Below are 14,583 nucleotides of genomic sequence, written 5' to 3'. Positions count from 1 at the left end.
CTCAGAAATCTACCTGCCTCTGCCTCCCAAGTGCTGGGATTAAAGGCATGCACCACCACTGCCTGGCTCTCCACTTCTTTATGCTGTCCTGTCAAGTTATTCTAAGCAGTCCCTTTATCCTGGATCCTCCTTCATCTTTGTCCTGGATGTCTCTGAGATGGTCAGATAGGCCATGGGAGCTGCCTATGTGCACTGCTCCCACGTCTTTCCTTCTGCTTACACCTGGTAGCCTCTGTCCTTGCCATGCTATTGAAAACTCCAGTCTGCCAGGCAGTGGTGGCGCACGCCTTTAATTCCAGCACTTGGGAGGCAGAGGCAGGCGGATTTCTGAGATCGAGGCCAGCCTGGTCTACAGAGTGAGTTCCAGAACAGTCAGGGCTACACAGAGAAACCCTGTCTCAAAAAAAAAAAAAAAAAAAAAAAAAAAAAGAAAGAAAGAAAGAAAAGAAAAGAAAAGAAAACCCAGTCTCCTTTCCGCTCAGCGAAGCTCGCTCAATGCTTCCCCCACACTCTTCTGTAGGTTCTGTAATACCTGCTACTGTTGACTCTTCTCTTTTCACTAAAAGCTCTCCTTGGCAGTCTTTTCTCCTCTGCTTTCCCTTGTTTGATGATGTTTCTTAACTCATAGCTGATCCTGCGGTCTGCTGTGGATATAGCTACTGGGGATTACTTGAATCACAAGCTGGACACACTTCCTCGTTCCCAGTGTCCAGCTGCCTATGCTGCTAATTCACTCTCCCCAGTTCATTATATTTCACACTCCTTCATCAAAAAAAAAAAAAAAAAAAAAAAAGCCATTGGATTCCCTGGAACTTGAAATGTAGACAGTTGTGAGCTGCCACGCAGGCGTTGGCAACCAAACCTGGGTTCTCTGCAAGAGCAGCAAATGTTCTTGACCTCTGACCATCTCTGCAGCGTGCCATGGTCCTTCTGAGTGGCCTTAGGGAAAGGCCTCCCTCAGACCTACATTTGCTAACTCTTCCTATTTGTCTCCATAGCACTGAGCATTTGCTCACTTAGGCTTGTTTGTTTGTTTGTCTCTTTCTTCCTTTCTTCCTTTCTTTCTTTCTTTCTTTCTTTCTTTCTTTCTTTCTTTCTTTCTTTCTTCTTCCTTCCTTCCTTTCTTTCTTTCTTTCTTTCTTTCTTTCTTTCTTTCTTTCTTTCTTTCTTTTTAAAGATTTATTTATGACATGTAAGTACGCTATAGCTGTCTTCAGACACTCCAGAAGAGGGTGTCAGATCTCATTACGGATGGGCTGTGAACCACCATGTAGTTGCTGGGATTTGAACTCAGGACCTCTGGAAGAGCAGTCAGTGCCCTAATTTAGATTTCTTATGTGTCCCACCACCCTGCAATCTCAGTGACAGTGAGGTTGGGGACAGTGCCCTTGCCCTTTTCTTTCTCCTCTTCCTAGAGTCTGACAGTGTCTGGCAGCGAATATCTAAATCACGTCTTCTCGAATGAATGACATCCAAACATTCCTCTCTTGTTTTCTAGTTTCAAATGTTGGCTCAAATGGAAATCTTGATTTCCCCCAAACAAGTCTCCTGGAGCATATAGTCGAAAGGAAAAATGTTATTTCTGTGGCTGCGTCTGTGAAGTTTGCAAAATTGGCTTTTACTTACGAAGAGTGGGGACTGTTTGAATCTCTCGCTGGACAACTTATTCAGTTTTTCCAGGTAACACATGCAAAGCTCTTCATTTGTTTTTCCATTTTGTTAAAATGGCGTTAACATGCTATTTAACGGCGGGATATACTTTTCTCAGAGGCAGGCCAGCCCCGAGTCAAAGAAAGCAGAGAAGGATTTAATTCTTCTGCTTGCAGTCGAGCCATTGGTCAATGTGAAGAAAAACAGAGGTTTGATCTTTCCTTTGGATACGGATAAGGAGGCACACTCCATTCAAATTTATCTAAAACACATAGCTTGTCACGGTGAGTAGCTGGATTCTTGAAAAAAATGTGAGAAATGTAGGGTGAGGTGTGACAAGGCATGTCCAATGCAGAAGGTCTAGCGAGTGCGTCTGATGACTGATGACTGGCAAGGCTGACCAACTGCCTGGGGGCAGCAGCGGGAGTGGTGGAGTCTAGAACATGGTAGGTCAGAAATAGCTGGGTGTCAGCCGATGTGGTCCCTAGACCTTGTGAGAAGAGGCATTCATTTCTGGAAATGCTTTCAACACAAGAAGTCCCACCTAAGCATTATCGTAAGTGTGAGGTCAGCAGGGCAAAGGGCAAAGGAGGATGGGACAAAGGCTGAACAAAAAGCAAGTTTGGCTGTGCCCCTTCTCGCTAGCAGGCGGCATTTCCGTTTCAGGACGTCAAGGGTTTAAGCATCACCATATGCACACTCAAACATCTAGTCTGCTTTTAGATCAGTGAGAAGTATTTTATTCTGTGTTTCTATATTTTCCCTGTTCCTTTAGGCATCACCTAGCCTCCCAATTGCAACAAATCATGTGTACCCATAGTGACAGACTTTCTTCTTCCATTGGGACCCAAATAAATAAATACCTTTATTCATTTCTCCACTTGCCACATTTTTGATTATTCGAATATTGTCAGAGTCTTCCATTTCTCCTGGGACACAGCAAATGTACACATTGTGGACTGATAATAAAAGCACCAGTCCATTTTAACTGACTACCGAGATACATTTTGACATGAACACATCTTAAATAGCTTATTGACAAGATAAGCGTGGTCATGGTAAACAGTGTAATGTCTGTGAGGCTTCTCTCCTCTCTGTACACTCTCATTTTCTTCTGCTTCTCATGTGCAGAGTCTTGTGTGAGGACCACATTCACCGACGATATCTTTAGCTTGGCAGCAATTCTTCACTTCTGCGTCTGTGTCCCTACCAAGGTGAAGTAACTCTTTTAGATAAGTTGTAACAGTGTGTCAAGAAATATCTCCTAATAGTCTGGCCTCTCTCAAGGCCTGGCTCAAAAGGCGGGATCCACTCCTAAGGTTATTAATCCGTTGTTCATTAGGATGCTAGCTGCCTTCCGTCTAAGGATGAGGGAACCCAGGCAGTGGTTTTTGAAGAAAAGTAGATATGTTTAGTGAAATTTGGCCGTGGCACTTTTCAGCCCCTGGAGACAGTGCTTGCTTACTGTCACTTTTCCCACAATGATCAGAATTTAGGAGTGGCCTATGTGTAGTGGCTCAGGTCTGCCCCCACCCACCATCTTTGGATTTGGAAAGAGGGACTTACTGTGTATTTCCGGCTCCTATGAACTCATGAGCTTTCTACTTCCTTCTCCCAGACATTCATTGGCATTCCTGGAGTGAGACATGAGGCAGCTCTCTCTCTCTCTCTCCCTCTCTCTCTTCTTTCTCTCCTGTCTCCCACCTCTCTCCTCTTTTTCTCTCTCCCCTTCCTCTCCTCTCTCTCCTCTTTCTCTTTCTCCTCTCTCTTCTTCCTTTCTCTCCCTCCTCCTCTCTTTCTTCCTCCCCTCCCCTCCCCCTTTTCCTCCCCCTTTTCTCTCTTTCCTCTGTCTCCCTTCCTTTTCTCTCCCCACTCATGGAGGGTATGAGGTGGGGGAGGCAGAAAGTGATTGACTCTGGGGTCTGACTGAACAAGTGCCTTATCACTAGCACTATTTTTAAATTTGAATACCAGGCTCCCCAGCGTATCTCTGAGCTTCCCTGGAAGCCAGTTTTGAGTGGTGGTACTCTAATCTGTTTTCATCACTTTCATATATGATACTGGAATTCTCATGGAATTTTATTTGAAATTTGGGTTTATGAATATGGAAAGTGTAATTATAAGGTTTTTGCATTAATATTTTCCTGGGTAGATGGAGCACAAGAGGGATTCAAAGTGCTTTGCTCTTACAGTATCTCTATTTCTTCTGAATTTATTAGAATATTTTGGAATCTGTGATAGGTTTTTTTCCTCTCTCTCAGTGTTTAGGGTAGAACATATGGCTGTGTATAGCAAAGCAAGTATCCTATTGCAGAGCTACCTTCGCAGCCTGCTTTGTACTTCTTAAGACAGGATGTCATTAAGCTGCACAGGCTGGCCTTGGGGATGAGAACCACTGTCTCTGCCTCCTGTGCTGGGAAGAGCTGGCATTACAGGCCTGTGGCAGTGGGCCCTGCTACGTATTGAATTTTGAAAGACAGGTAGAAAACATAATTATTATATTATTATAGTGGGCAAGCTTTACAAAAAAAAAAAAGAAAAAGAAAAGAAAAGAAAAAAGAAAACAAGAAAAAAAATAAGGCTTAAAAGGGCAAAGATCTTTTGCTTACACATTTAAAAAGAATATACTGTATGTCTTAGTTCAGCTCAGCTTGACCCAAGTCCATACACACTTACCAGTGTTTGGTATTTGTTCTGTTCTCTGGATGCTTCGGCGAGCTGAAATGCATAACAAATTAAGTCTCAGAGCTTCCTGAGAGCTCCACACTTGCTTTATTTTAATCATAAACTTCATTTACCTCCCAGTTCAGATATAACAAGTCCCCTTTTTATCTGCAAAGACCCTGATAACTAGAGAGGAGGCTTGCCCGTCCTGGGCCGTGTGTTGATGCTCATTTTCTCTCCACCCTCCTCTGCATGCTGTCCCTGCTCCCATACCCCACCCTTCTCTGGATTCTCTCCCTACTTTCTCTGCACTGTCTTCCTGCACCTGTCACTACTTTACCTTTTATTTCTGCAGTTCCTTATTATTTCAATACAAGAAATTTAGAAAACGAAAAGCATACTTTGACCAGTTGGAGAGAAGTTCTTGGTCTACAGACTTGGTTGAAAATGTTTCAGACTTAATTGAGAGAGCCGAACTAGTGTTCCAGAGTGCTAGATGAGACTCAGGGAGCTCGACTCTTAGGACATTGGTTTGTGGGGGAAACCACGTGGGTCCTCTTAGCCTATGTCCTGCTCAGCTGGTAGTGGCTATGGCAGGGAAGACATTCTCCTTAGCGCACTTGTTTGGTGTGGGTAAATGATCTGGGACATGAGAAGCACTTACAGGAGCATTACTGGGGACATGTGCTGAATGCTACGGTCACACAGCGTGTTCTTGAAACTCACACACTGCTCTTTTTTGCTTTTAGGGTGTTCAGCCGGATAAGGATATTGTTGTGGACATAATAGCGCTCTTATGGCAGAGATGCAAGCAAGGAATTCAAAGGCTCAACATAACCAAAAACGACTTTGCAAAATATTCTCACAAGATCAGCACTAACAAAGTAACTTTTTTATTTTTCGTTTACATGAGTTGTTTTATTTTTATTTTAAATTCAAGTTGAGTACACTTTTCCAGTCTAGGCCGTCCATGTTATCCACCCCGTAATTCCTGGCCTTTGCAGATGTGTGTGGGAAGAAGTTATTCTTTGTCGTGCTTCGTGAGCCTTTCTCAGAACGTGTGCTGCTAAGCCCTAGCTGGTTTACACGATATGCTTTGGGGATGTAGGCATGAAAGTCGATTTCCAGGCACCTGAAATGGAGCTGGAAACACCTGCCCACTTGGCTGACTTTGCACTTCGAGAATATTTCAAGTATTTGATGATCCCCAAAAATAACATCATAAAATTTCCATTGTAGCTTCAGGGATGCACACCATAAGCAGGTGAATATTTGTGGGTTTTTGTAAACATTTATTGTTAAATATTTCATTTAATGCACTTTATGTTGTTTACATTTGTAAGGAAGCCCGTGGAATGCTTTGCTGTGATCAGGGGATGATCGGAGGAAGACTAACATTAGAAAACTTGGCCTCTTTTTGTGATACGCTTCTAATTTATATTTCCTCCTTGTAGTGGGTTTATCTCCTGTGGCAGATAAGCGAGGTGATACATTGCTATAAACTGGAAGACCTGGACATCGTGATGGTGGCAGAGATCACCTTACGGTTAAGTGAAATACTAGAGTCTTTGGGAAACCCGAAAAAAAAATTCAAAAAATCTTCAGGTAAGTGATGGATGAAATGCAGGAGGAGGGTGTAAGCAGAGACAGATGCGATGGTGCAAGTGTGAGTTAGAACACAGAATAACTGCCGTTAGCAGGTGCCAGTGAGAGAGATCACGGCACAGGTTTAACCAGGTAGGTCGAAGGAAAGGTTAGACGCTCTATGGTATGAAGGTGGACAGGCTCCGTCTTTCCCTCATCTGCGCAGGCCCCTCTCCATTCCTAATTACCACACACCCCTCCCTCTCCATCCTCATTCCTCTCTGCTCCTTCCTCCCTTCCCTTTCCTGGTTTTCCTCATTCATTCTCAGTGAGTTAAATGTCCTTGGGCCCTCCCTCCCCTGCCTGACATAGAAACACGAGAGGAAGGGGTGGGACGCCGTATTTATTTTCAAATTCCTGTCTAAAATGGCTGCCCGGTTTCTCTCTTCAGAACTGTATCCAGCAGGAGAAGTAGGCCATGTACCTATTTTTGCAGTTTTTGTTTTTTAGTGAGATGATGTCTCTATTAGCCCAGCTCAGCCTTGAATTCACTGTGTAGCCAAGGTTGGGCTTGAACTGCTGAGCCCTTTGCCTCTGCCTTCCAAGTGTTGCAGACCTGTGCCACCATGCCTGGCTCACATCCCTGTCTTTCTACACCCTGCGACTTCCTTTCCCAAACACCTTGCCTTATTTTTACTATTTTATTATTGTCTTAGCTTGTGAGTCCAAAAAATAGTTTCTATCTTTTCTGCAGCTGAGAGATGGTTTCTAGAATACTTGTTACCAGAAACAAGAACTCCAAATGATGAGAGACTTTAAAAGTCTATTTCTTATTCAATTGTAGTGCCTACTAGTTACTTTTGGAAGACTGTTTGTTATCTTACACCATTCATTATCAGGTTTAACAGGATATAACGTTTTTATCTTTTGTTATGATGCTGCCATCAATATTGGAATTTATTTATGAATTAAATAATATGTAGTTTAGTAGGAATTACCAAGTATTTTAAAATAGGAAATGTAGTGTTGCCTCACAAATACATATCATTTGTATTCCTCTGGTTCAGACTGGGATTCTTTGGCATCTGTCTTAGTCCATAGGCTCTGTCATTCTTTCAGATGGGCTTTATAGAAGAACACAGGGGCCAGAGAGGTGGGTCATGAGTTAAGAGCACTGACTGCTCTTCCAGAGGTCCTGAGTTCAATTCCTAGCAACCATATGGTGGCTCACAACCATCTATAATGGGATCCGATGCTGCCTTCTGGTGCGTCTGAAGACAACTACAGTGTACTCACATATATATTAAATAAATAAATAAATAAACAAACAATTCTTTTAAAAAAACATTGTCTTAAAAAAAGAACATAGAGGGGTGAGCAATTACTAATCTGACACTATCTTGTTGAGAAACAAAATTCTTGTAATTTTTTAAAAGAAGATTACTTTATATAAATAAAACTTTAGGTACACAGTAGAAGCATTTTGATATTTTGTCAAATTCTTGTGGTGAGTAATATTTAAGATCAATAAATAATTTAAAAGATAATTTAGTACACTATCTTAATGATCTGGTTCACTCCTGAATTTTCATTTTGTCTTTGCCCTTGTCCTTCTGTATTTCCCTTTGTTTTTTTCTTCTTCTGTCTTTCTCTCTCTTCTTCCTCATCTTTTTCTTTTTCCTTACTTCCTTTCTTTTTCAGATATATCTTCAAAGAAAGGGCTTGATGAGTTGCCTGGGACTTCAAAAGGGGTCCCAGAAATCCTTCCAATATTAAAGGTACTGCAATCTATTATAGAAAGCATGGTTAAAAACATGAATTCTTATTTTCAATATGAAATTTGTAAATGTAATAGTGGTTCATTGTAGAAATGCCTCTTGAGTGTTACTTTAAGAATTTCTGTTTCTGGTTGTGTTGGTCACTACGGAGCGGCTTCCCTCTTTGCCTTTCCTCTAGAACAGGTGTAACCAGTTCTAAACGAACCAAAGTGTGACCTAGCTACTTGGCAGTCTTGATGTGATGTGTGTGTCTGTGTGGGTTTGTACACACAGTACCATGCCTACAGAAGCCAGAAGACCATGCTAGATCTCCAGGAGCTAGACTTCTGCAGTTCTGAATCACTAGATGAGGGAGGTACTGGCAATTGAGAGTAGTGGGCGTGCTTACCCACTGAGCTATCTCTCCAGCCTCTCTGCTGGTTTGAATGGGTCACTGGTTTAAAGAGTGGGGGTGCTCCACTCAGTATGTGCCTCTGGCTGGGTGAATGAGTTCTCACCTGACTGAAAGGTACCAAGGCCAATGGCTCTCGGGGAGAGTGCTCAGTAAGCTTTATCCTGAAGGTGAGGAGCTACATGGCTCATGTTACTTGCTTTTCAGCATTTGAATTACTTCTGTACATGAACATTACTGTCTTGACCTAAATAGAGCAGCCTCACATATACAGCCAATGTTCATCTATTTATCAGTAGCCCCCAGAGCAGCGTGTGTAGGCCATCCTCTGTGATTCTGGTCCTGTGCTACATGAGCAGACGTCGTGGCAAACAGCCATGGATGATTTTTAGATTAAACACCAGAGGTTCCTTTGCTGCAGAACTTCCCAGAAGGACACTTAGTCTATAAGTTATGTAGTAGTTTTTTCCTAAGGAGGCATAGAATACCACGAGTCTTATTATTTGAGAACCAAGCTCTTCTTATTCAACCGTGGAACATGTTCTCTGGGCTCCCATGTTTCATGGATGACTTTAAAATGCTTTCCGAGAGAGGAAGCAAGCAACTCTTTGTTTTGATTTAATTGATAAACTGTAGACTAAGTTGTGAAAATTGCATTGACATTGGGAGGGTTTAGCAGTATACAGAACAAAACAATGCAACTTTACAGTATTAATATCCCTGGGCCTCTCTTTGTTTTTCTCATATTTTTTTTTAACACATAGCATTCCGTTCTTTTTGTAATATTATTTTTGGCAGCACTTCCCCTCTCAGTTGCTATTAACCCTCCTCACTGCCATCTCTTTTGGGATCTCTGAAGAATCTTATAATGAAACTTATAAGACTGAGTATTTCTGGGTAGTTTCCCTTAACATCCCTGGTGGCTTAGCTCCAAGATCCTCACAGGTAATAACATCAATGGGCATGTCTCCTCTTGTGTAAGGTTGTACTGTGTTTATATAGAACCTGGGCATGCCCTGCTGCATACTTTATAGTCTCCAGATTACTTTTTAATACTGAACACATTGTATTATGTCTATAGTATACTATATTGTTTAGGAAGCAATGACAAGAAAATGTCAGTACAAGCTCAGTACAGATTCAGTGTCTTTTTGAAATTGTATGTGTGTGTGTGTTCACAAATGCACGTGTTCCTGTGTGTGTTGAGGCTACAGATTAATCTTAGATATTCCACAGGTAAAACCCTCTTAAAAATGCTTATTAGTGTGTGTGTGTGTGTGTGTATGTGTGTGTGTATGTGTGTATGTACATGAATATATGCACCATGGAGCATATGGAGGACATCTTACAGGGGTTGGTTCTCTCTCTCCACAGTATGGGTTCTGGGGTTTGAATTCAGGTTGTCAGGCTTGGCTGCAAGTATCTTTACCCACTGAGCCATCTCACCAGCCCTACAGGTACTCAGTTTAAAAGAACAATTTCTTCTTTCTGCCAAACTAAGTCTAACAGGTAAATTCTATTTATTAGTACCAAACAAATGGTTGTTGTGAGTTTCCCTTCTCCAGTGAACATTCATTTTCTAATTACAAGGTTCAGGGGTATGCATTTGAGTTCTTCATTTTCAGTAGTGTCCTGCAGAGAAAGCTAGATTTGAGAGATCTGACACTGGGGACAGAAACTGGTCTGCCTAAGAGGCAGAGGAGGCATAATTGTCCAACAGAGGTTTGTCTAGGGCTACCTTTCAGTGCTTACACAATATGCAGCTTCTCATTTCTCACTCCAAACACTATCATTCCAACTCTTAAGGACACTAGAGTGTGAGAATCGCAGGCTTGGTGGGGTAGCCCTTCTTCTCCATGGTGCGAATGGGGAAGGCAGAGGAACCCTAGTGCAAGTTATAAAGGGCTAGGTTTTCTGGCTTGAAATTTTCCATCAGCTAAAGTCACCAAATCGAATGGGTTTCTTAGGTGACAGGTCTCTGACAACAAAGAATCTAAAGGCGATTGATAAGCTATTATTAAATAGCTGCTGTTATTGGAGTTAGCAAAATGTGTCTTTTGCTCCACATGCTTTACTACCATGTCCTGAGAAACTGCCAAAATATGAAGTCTGTGATGATGAAGGTGTCAATGACAGGCAGTTACAGTGTAGTGTACAGTCTGCTCAGCCATAGTGGTTTGTGATAGCTGGTGTAAGGCAATCACCTGGCTTGCCCAGAGCCCAGAGCCTAGCATTTGTTTTAGACAGACTCACAGTTGAGGATGTTGACTATTTGCCTGAACTTAAATGAATTATTTGATCCATTCAAGCATCTTTATATGTGAAATTTATAATGGAACCTGTTCTGCTGGGTTGTTAAACCATTTAATTGACAGTTTATATTAGTGACACTCTGGAAACTAGTGCCTTGTATATGTTAGGTTTTTTTTGTGTGTGTGTTTCAAATGGGGTTTGGTCTCAGCTTAGGTCTCAGATTCATGTGGTCCAAGGTTCATGTGCTCACTTAGCAATTTCTTTTTTTTCCCACTGAGGGATCTTTAGGTGTGAAAAATAATATTTCTTGCACATATGTAAAGTGCTATGAAATATAATGTGTACCATGGCTGGGCGGTGGTGGTACACGCCTTTAATCCCAGTACTTGGGAGGCAGAGACAGGTGGATTTCTGAGTTTGGGCCAGCCTGGTCTACAGAGTGAGTTCCAGGACATTCAGGGCTATACAGAGAAACCTTGTCTCGAAAAAAAAAAAAGTACCATGGAGATGACATGATTTCAAACAATTTCAAACTTATGCAGAACATGTAGCATCTATTCAGTAAGTAGGATATAAAAATGGACACTAATATAAACTGATAAAATATGATATAAAGATAACTATAAACAGATGAGTGTAACTGGTCTTTGTTACTCTGTGGGGTCTTCTTTAGTGCCCCAACTTCACCCCTATCACTTGATAGAAGAAAAAGGAGAAGAGAGGAGAAGAGAGGAAAGGAGAGGAAATGGAGTGTGAGAGAGAGATAGAAAGAGAGAGAGATACCCTTGAATTTAATGTTTTTCCTTTGGTTTCTTTTTTGAGCACAACTACTAACAAACCACTATCAACCCCCCTAAATGACCAATGACCACCAACTCATGCCTCTCTGGGCCCTAGCATTTTTATACCCTCTGAAAAGTTACCAGAATTCCAAACATCACACAGTTGCAGAAACTATCTGCAGCTGGCAAAACCACACCTTTGCTAGAGCATGAGACAAATCACAGTCAGCTGCTGCTGTGGACAGTTTGAAGCAGTCCCACATCCCACACCTGGGATCAAAATAAAAACACATTCTTATAATATTTCTGTGATTTTTAAAGAAACCAAAATTTGAGAATTGTCCCCACAGATGAGTTTTAAATTAGGTTGGTTGTGATGGTGACAACAATGAACCTGGCGATCATGGTGAAGATGATGAGAGAATGTGGCTGTGTGTGGAGTCTGAAAAGTTTTGTTGTCCCCCCAGCCGGGGCAATAGCTCAGTCTGTATAGGACTTAATGAACAAGCGTGAGGACCTGAATTCCAGGACCTGTGTAAGAAGTCAGGTGTGATGGTTCCATGCTTGTAATCCTACAGCAGAGGGGTAGAAATAGGCAGATTTCTGGAGCTCACTGGTAAGATCCTACTTGAGAGATCCTAACTCAGGAAAGAAGACAGATGGGCCCAGAGTAATGGCACCTGATGTCATCCTCTTGCATGTATGCATGGACCTGCACATGCCTGCATATGCACACACAGGTCCTCTGTGACCTCTGGTTTTAGCTTAAACATCTTTTTGGAAGATACTTAGACATCTCAGACAGAGCTGGATCAATATCCTCAAGCTCATTGCAAAGCTCACAAGAAACCAAGGAAAACTCTAGAGGCCAAAACAGAAATGGGAAGTGAAAACCAGAATAGTGGGCATGCTGCTGGGTACTGTAGTAGCTTGTTGGGCATAGTTACAAGCAAACATGGATTTAAAAAAAAAAACCAACAGTTATCTAGAGGGAAAAAGATAAAACTTCAGCTCATGAAAGATGGAGTTGGCATTGAGCCTCCCCTCCCCATAAAGTTATGACCTACAAAAGATCACCCCCTCCCTCACATAATCCTTTCCCTATACCTCCTCCCCTTTTCCTCTGAGAAGGTGGAAGGTCCCCCACCCCATACCCTTACCCTGGCACTTCATTTCTCTCCCATTGAGGCCAGACAAAGCATCCCAGCTACAAGACCATATCCCATGTTTAGGCAACAGCATTTGCGATAGCCCCCATTTCAGTTGTTCAGGACCTATATGAAGACCAAGCTGTACATCTGCTGCATATGAGTGGAGAGGCCTACGTCTAGCCTGTGTATATGTTCTTTGGTTGGTGGTTCAGACTCTGAGAGCCCCAAGGGTCCAGGTTAGTTGACTCTGTTGGTCTTCCTATGAGGTTCCTATCCCCTTCAAGCCTGCAATCCTTCCTCATAGTCTTCCATAAGAGTCCCTAAGCTCCATCCACTGTTTGGCTGAGTATGTCTGAATCAGTCTGAGTCAGCTGCTCGGTGGAGCCTCTTAGAGGACAACATGCTCCTGTCTGCAAGCCAGTTCCCAAAGGACTAGCAGCTTTCTTAGCCCCAGCTTCCCCAGGGTTTCCAACAGCTGCTGACACCTGTGACTCTGTGCTTTCAGCCTCTCTCTACTTGGGGTACTTAGAGAGCTCCTGTGATGTAACCACACTGAGTCACTAAGGTACAAACATGAGCCTGAGCCTATGGTTTGAGGGAAGAAGGCAGCTCCATCTTAGGATGGAGAAATGAAAAGGCATTTAAAAGTTAAAAGGTGATGTTCCATATTGATCAAGGCACATGAATGGTGAGAATGGCAATCCAACAAATTTAGGTAACACAAATGAAAGACAAAAATAAATAAATAAATAAATAAATAAATAAATAAATAAATAAATAAATAAAGGCTGTAGGAAGTGGTTCTTTGTTGGGGCAGTGAGGCAGAATGACTCATGAACGAGAGCCCAAGGGCTTTTGTTTTACCCACCCACATGTGTAAAAGATTCCTAGAAGAATCTTTAAACAGGGCCTGAGCATTCTATAGTAGCCTTCCTAGGAGGATAATGATCTTTAAAAGATATGTAGATTTTGAAAACCATACCATGTTCAGTTTTGTGGACTCCAAGTCTAAATTTCCAGCGCTGAGGGTCTGAGATTAAAAAAAAAAAAAAAAAGCAAGTTCTCAAATTAAGTGTGTGAGAGAGAATAGCCAAAGTTATGTGAGCTTCATACTTAAATTTTCCCCTTAGGATTGGTACAACTAGAATTTTAAGACAATGAATAGAACTGAAATATATGTTGGTGAAAGTTTGCTTTTGGAAAGTGGTGAGCTATGTTATTTTCATCTTCATTGACAGTACTCAGTCTTTAGTTGAAGATAAGCATATTTAGTAAGACATGGAGCACAGCTGATGTTGAACAGTTATAAAGTGTTTCAGTTTGTTCCTTTTGTTTGTAAAATCATTTTAGCGAACACCTGTGGAACAGCTGTTTTATGCATATGAACTCCTTGATAAATCAATCACCAGCATGAACTGGAATTGCATGTTAACAACTTTGTCAGATGGATCATCCATAATTGACCATTGCTATGTCAAGGTAAGAGAAGACTAATCTCATATCAGGTTGATGTTTTTCTTAAGAAGGAAAAATGGAAACTTTGCATGGAGGTTAGAAAAAAAATTGTTGTCTGTGGAAACTTTCTTCTTATAGGCCAGAATTAGCTCTTCCTGGAAACCAAGGCAAATGAGTGTCTTTGAGTGTAGAGGACACATGTCACGTGAGCATGAGCCAGGGCTAGTGCTCAGGGCTGGAAGGGAGTAGAATTGAATGGCTATGTATAAGACAGAACTTGACAGATAACAAGGCATAGCTATTTTTCTTAGGCTGTTTTGATAGCCATTTCCCTTTTTAATTTCTTCTTCAACTCTCTTGGACTGAAGGACTCTCAAGACGTAGATGGAGACACATACAAGCCGATTGCATCAAACAGCTACACAATGGACCTGCATCTTGAATTAATTCAAGCTCAGCACCGCATAGCCGTTGTGCTCCTTGACCAACTGGAAGGTAGTGGTCACCCATAATTAAGTCAAGAGTTGATTAAATTTTGTAATTGTAATTTGTAGCCCATTTTCCAAATGATTTTTATTATTTTATTTTGCTCTCCTTGGATTAATATCAATATATACTTTCATTTATCAGTTTATACTTTGCATAGCAGGTCAATATATTTCTAAGGAAGTATGAATATATTTATTTGCTAATAGCAAGTTATCGGTGCTTTGTTAATTCAATAGAGTAATCACTTCTTTAGTACCTACCGAGATCCTTTGCTTTTACCCTTTTATTTTTCCATCCTTTTGTATTTTGTTTTAAATATTTATATGGCTTTCAAAGTTGTTTTCAGTTAGTGAGTAGTAGTACACTCGGGAGGCAGAGGCAGGTAG

At 41.6% G+C, this 14,583-nt stretch overlaps 1 protein-coding gene across 8 annotated transcripts in view; it reads left to right on the top strand.

Moving 5' to 3' along the window:
• Positions 1-14,583, top strand: part of Cfap54 (cilia and flagella associated protein 54) — a 302,779-nt gene that overhangs the window by 40,676 nt on the left and 247,520 nt on the right. For all 8 annotated transcript variants that reach the window (XR_004112709.1, XM_031349079.1, XM_031349081.1 and 5 more), the window contains exons 10-17: positions 1,499-1,680; positions 1,769-1,934; positions 2,782-2,864; positions 5,064-5,198; positions 5,769-5,919; positions 7,600-7,676; positions 13,604-13,732; positions 14,077-14,203. Coding sequence is in view for 7 of the 8 variants with exons in the window: in XM_031349079.1 (XP_031204939.1) it covers positions 1,499-1,680; positions 1,769-1,934; positions 2,782-2,864; positions 5,064-5,198; positions 5,769-5,919; positions 7,600-7,676; positions 13,604-13,732; positions 14,077-14,203 (1,050 nt within the window). In the remaining variant the exon portion in view is untranslated. The remainder of the gene's footprint in view (positions 1-1,498; positions 1,681-1,768; positions 1,935-2,781; positions 2,865-5,063; positions 5,199-5,768; positions 5,920-7,599; positions 7,677-13,603; positions 13,733-14,076; positions 14,204-14,583) is intronic.

Source organism: Mastomys coucha, unplaced genomic scaffold (assembly GCF_008632895.1).
Source record: "Mastomys coucha isolate ucsf_1 unplaced genomic scaffold, UCSF_Mcou_1 pScaffold4, whole genome shotgun sequence".
NCBI lineage: Eukaryota > Metazoa > Chordata > Mammalia > Rodentia > Muridae > Mastomys > Mastomys coucha.
The sequence above is the reverse complement of the archived record's forward strand: the minus strand, read 5'-3'. Positions and strand labels throughout refer to the sequence as shown.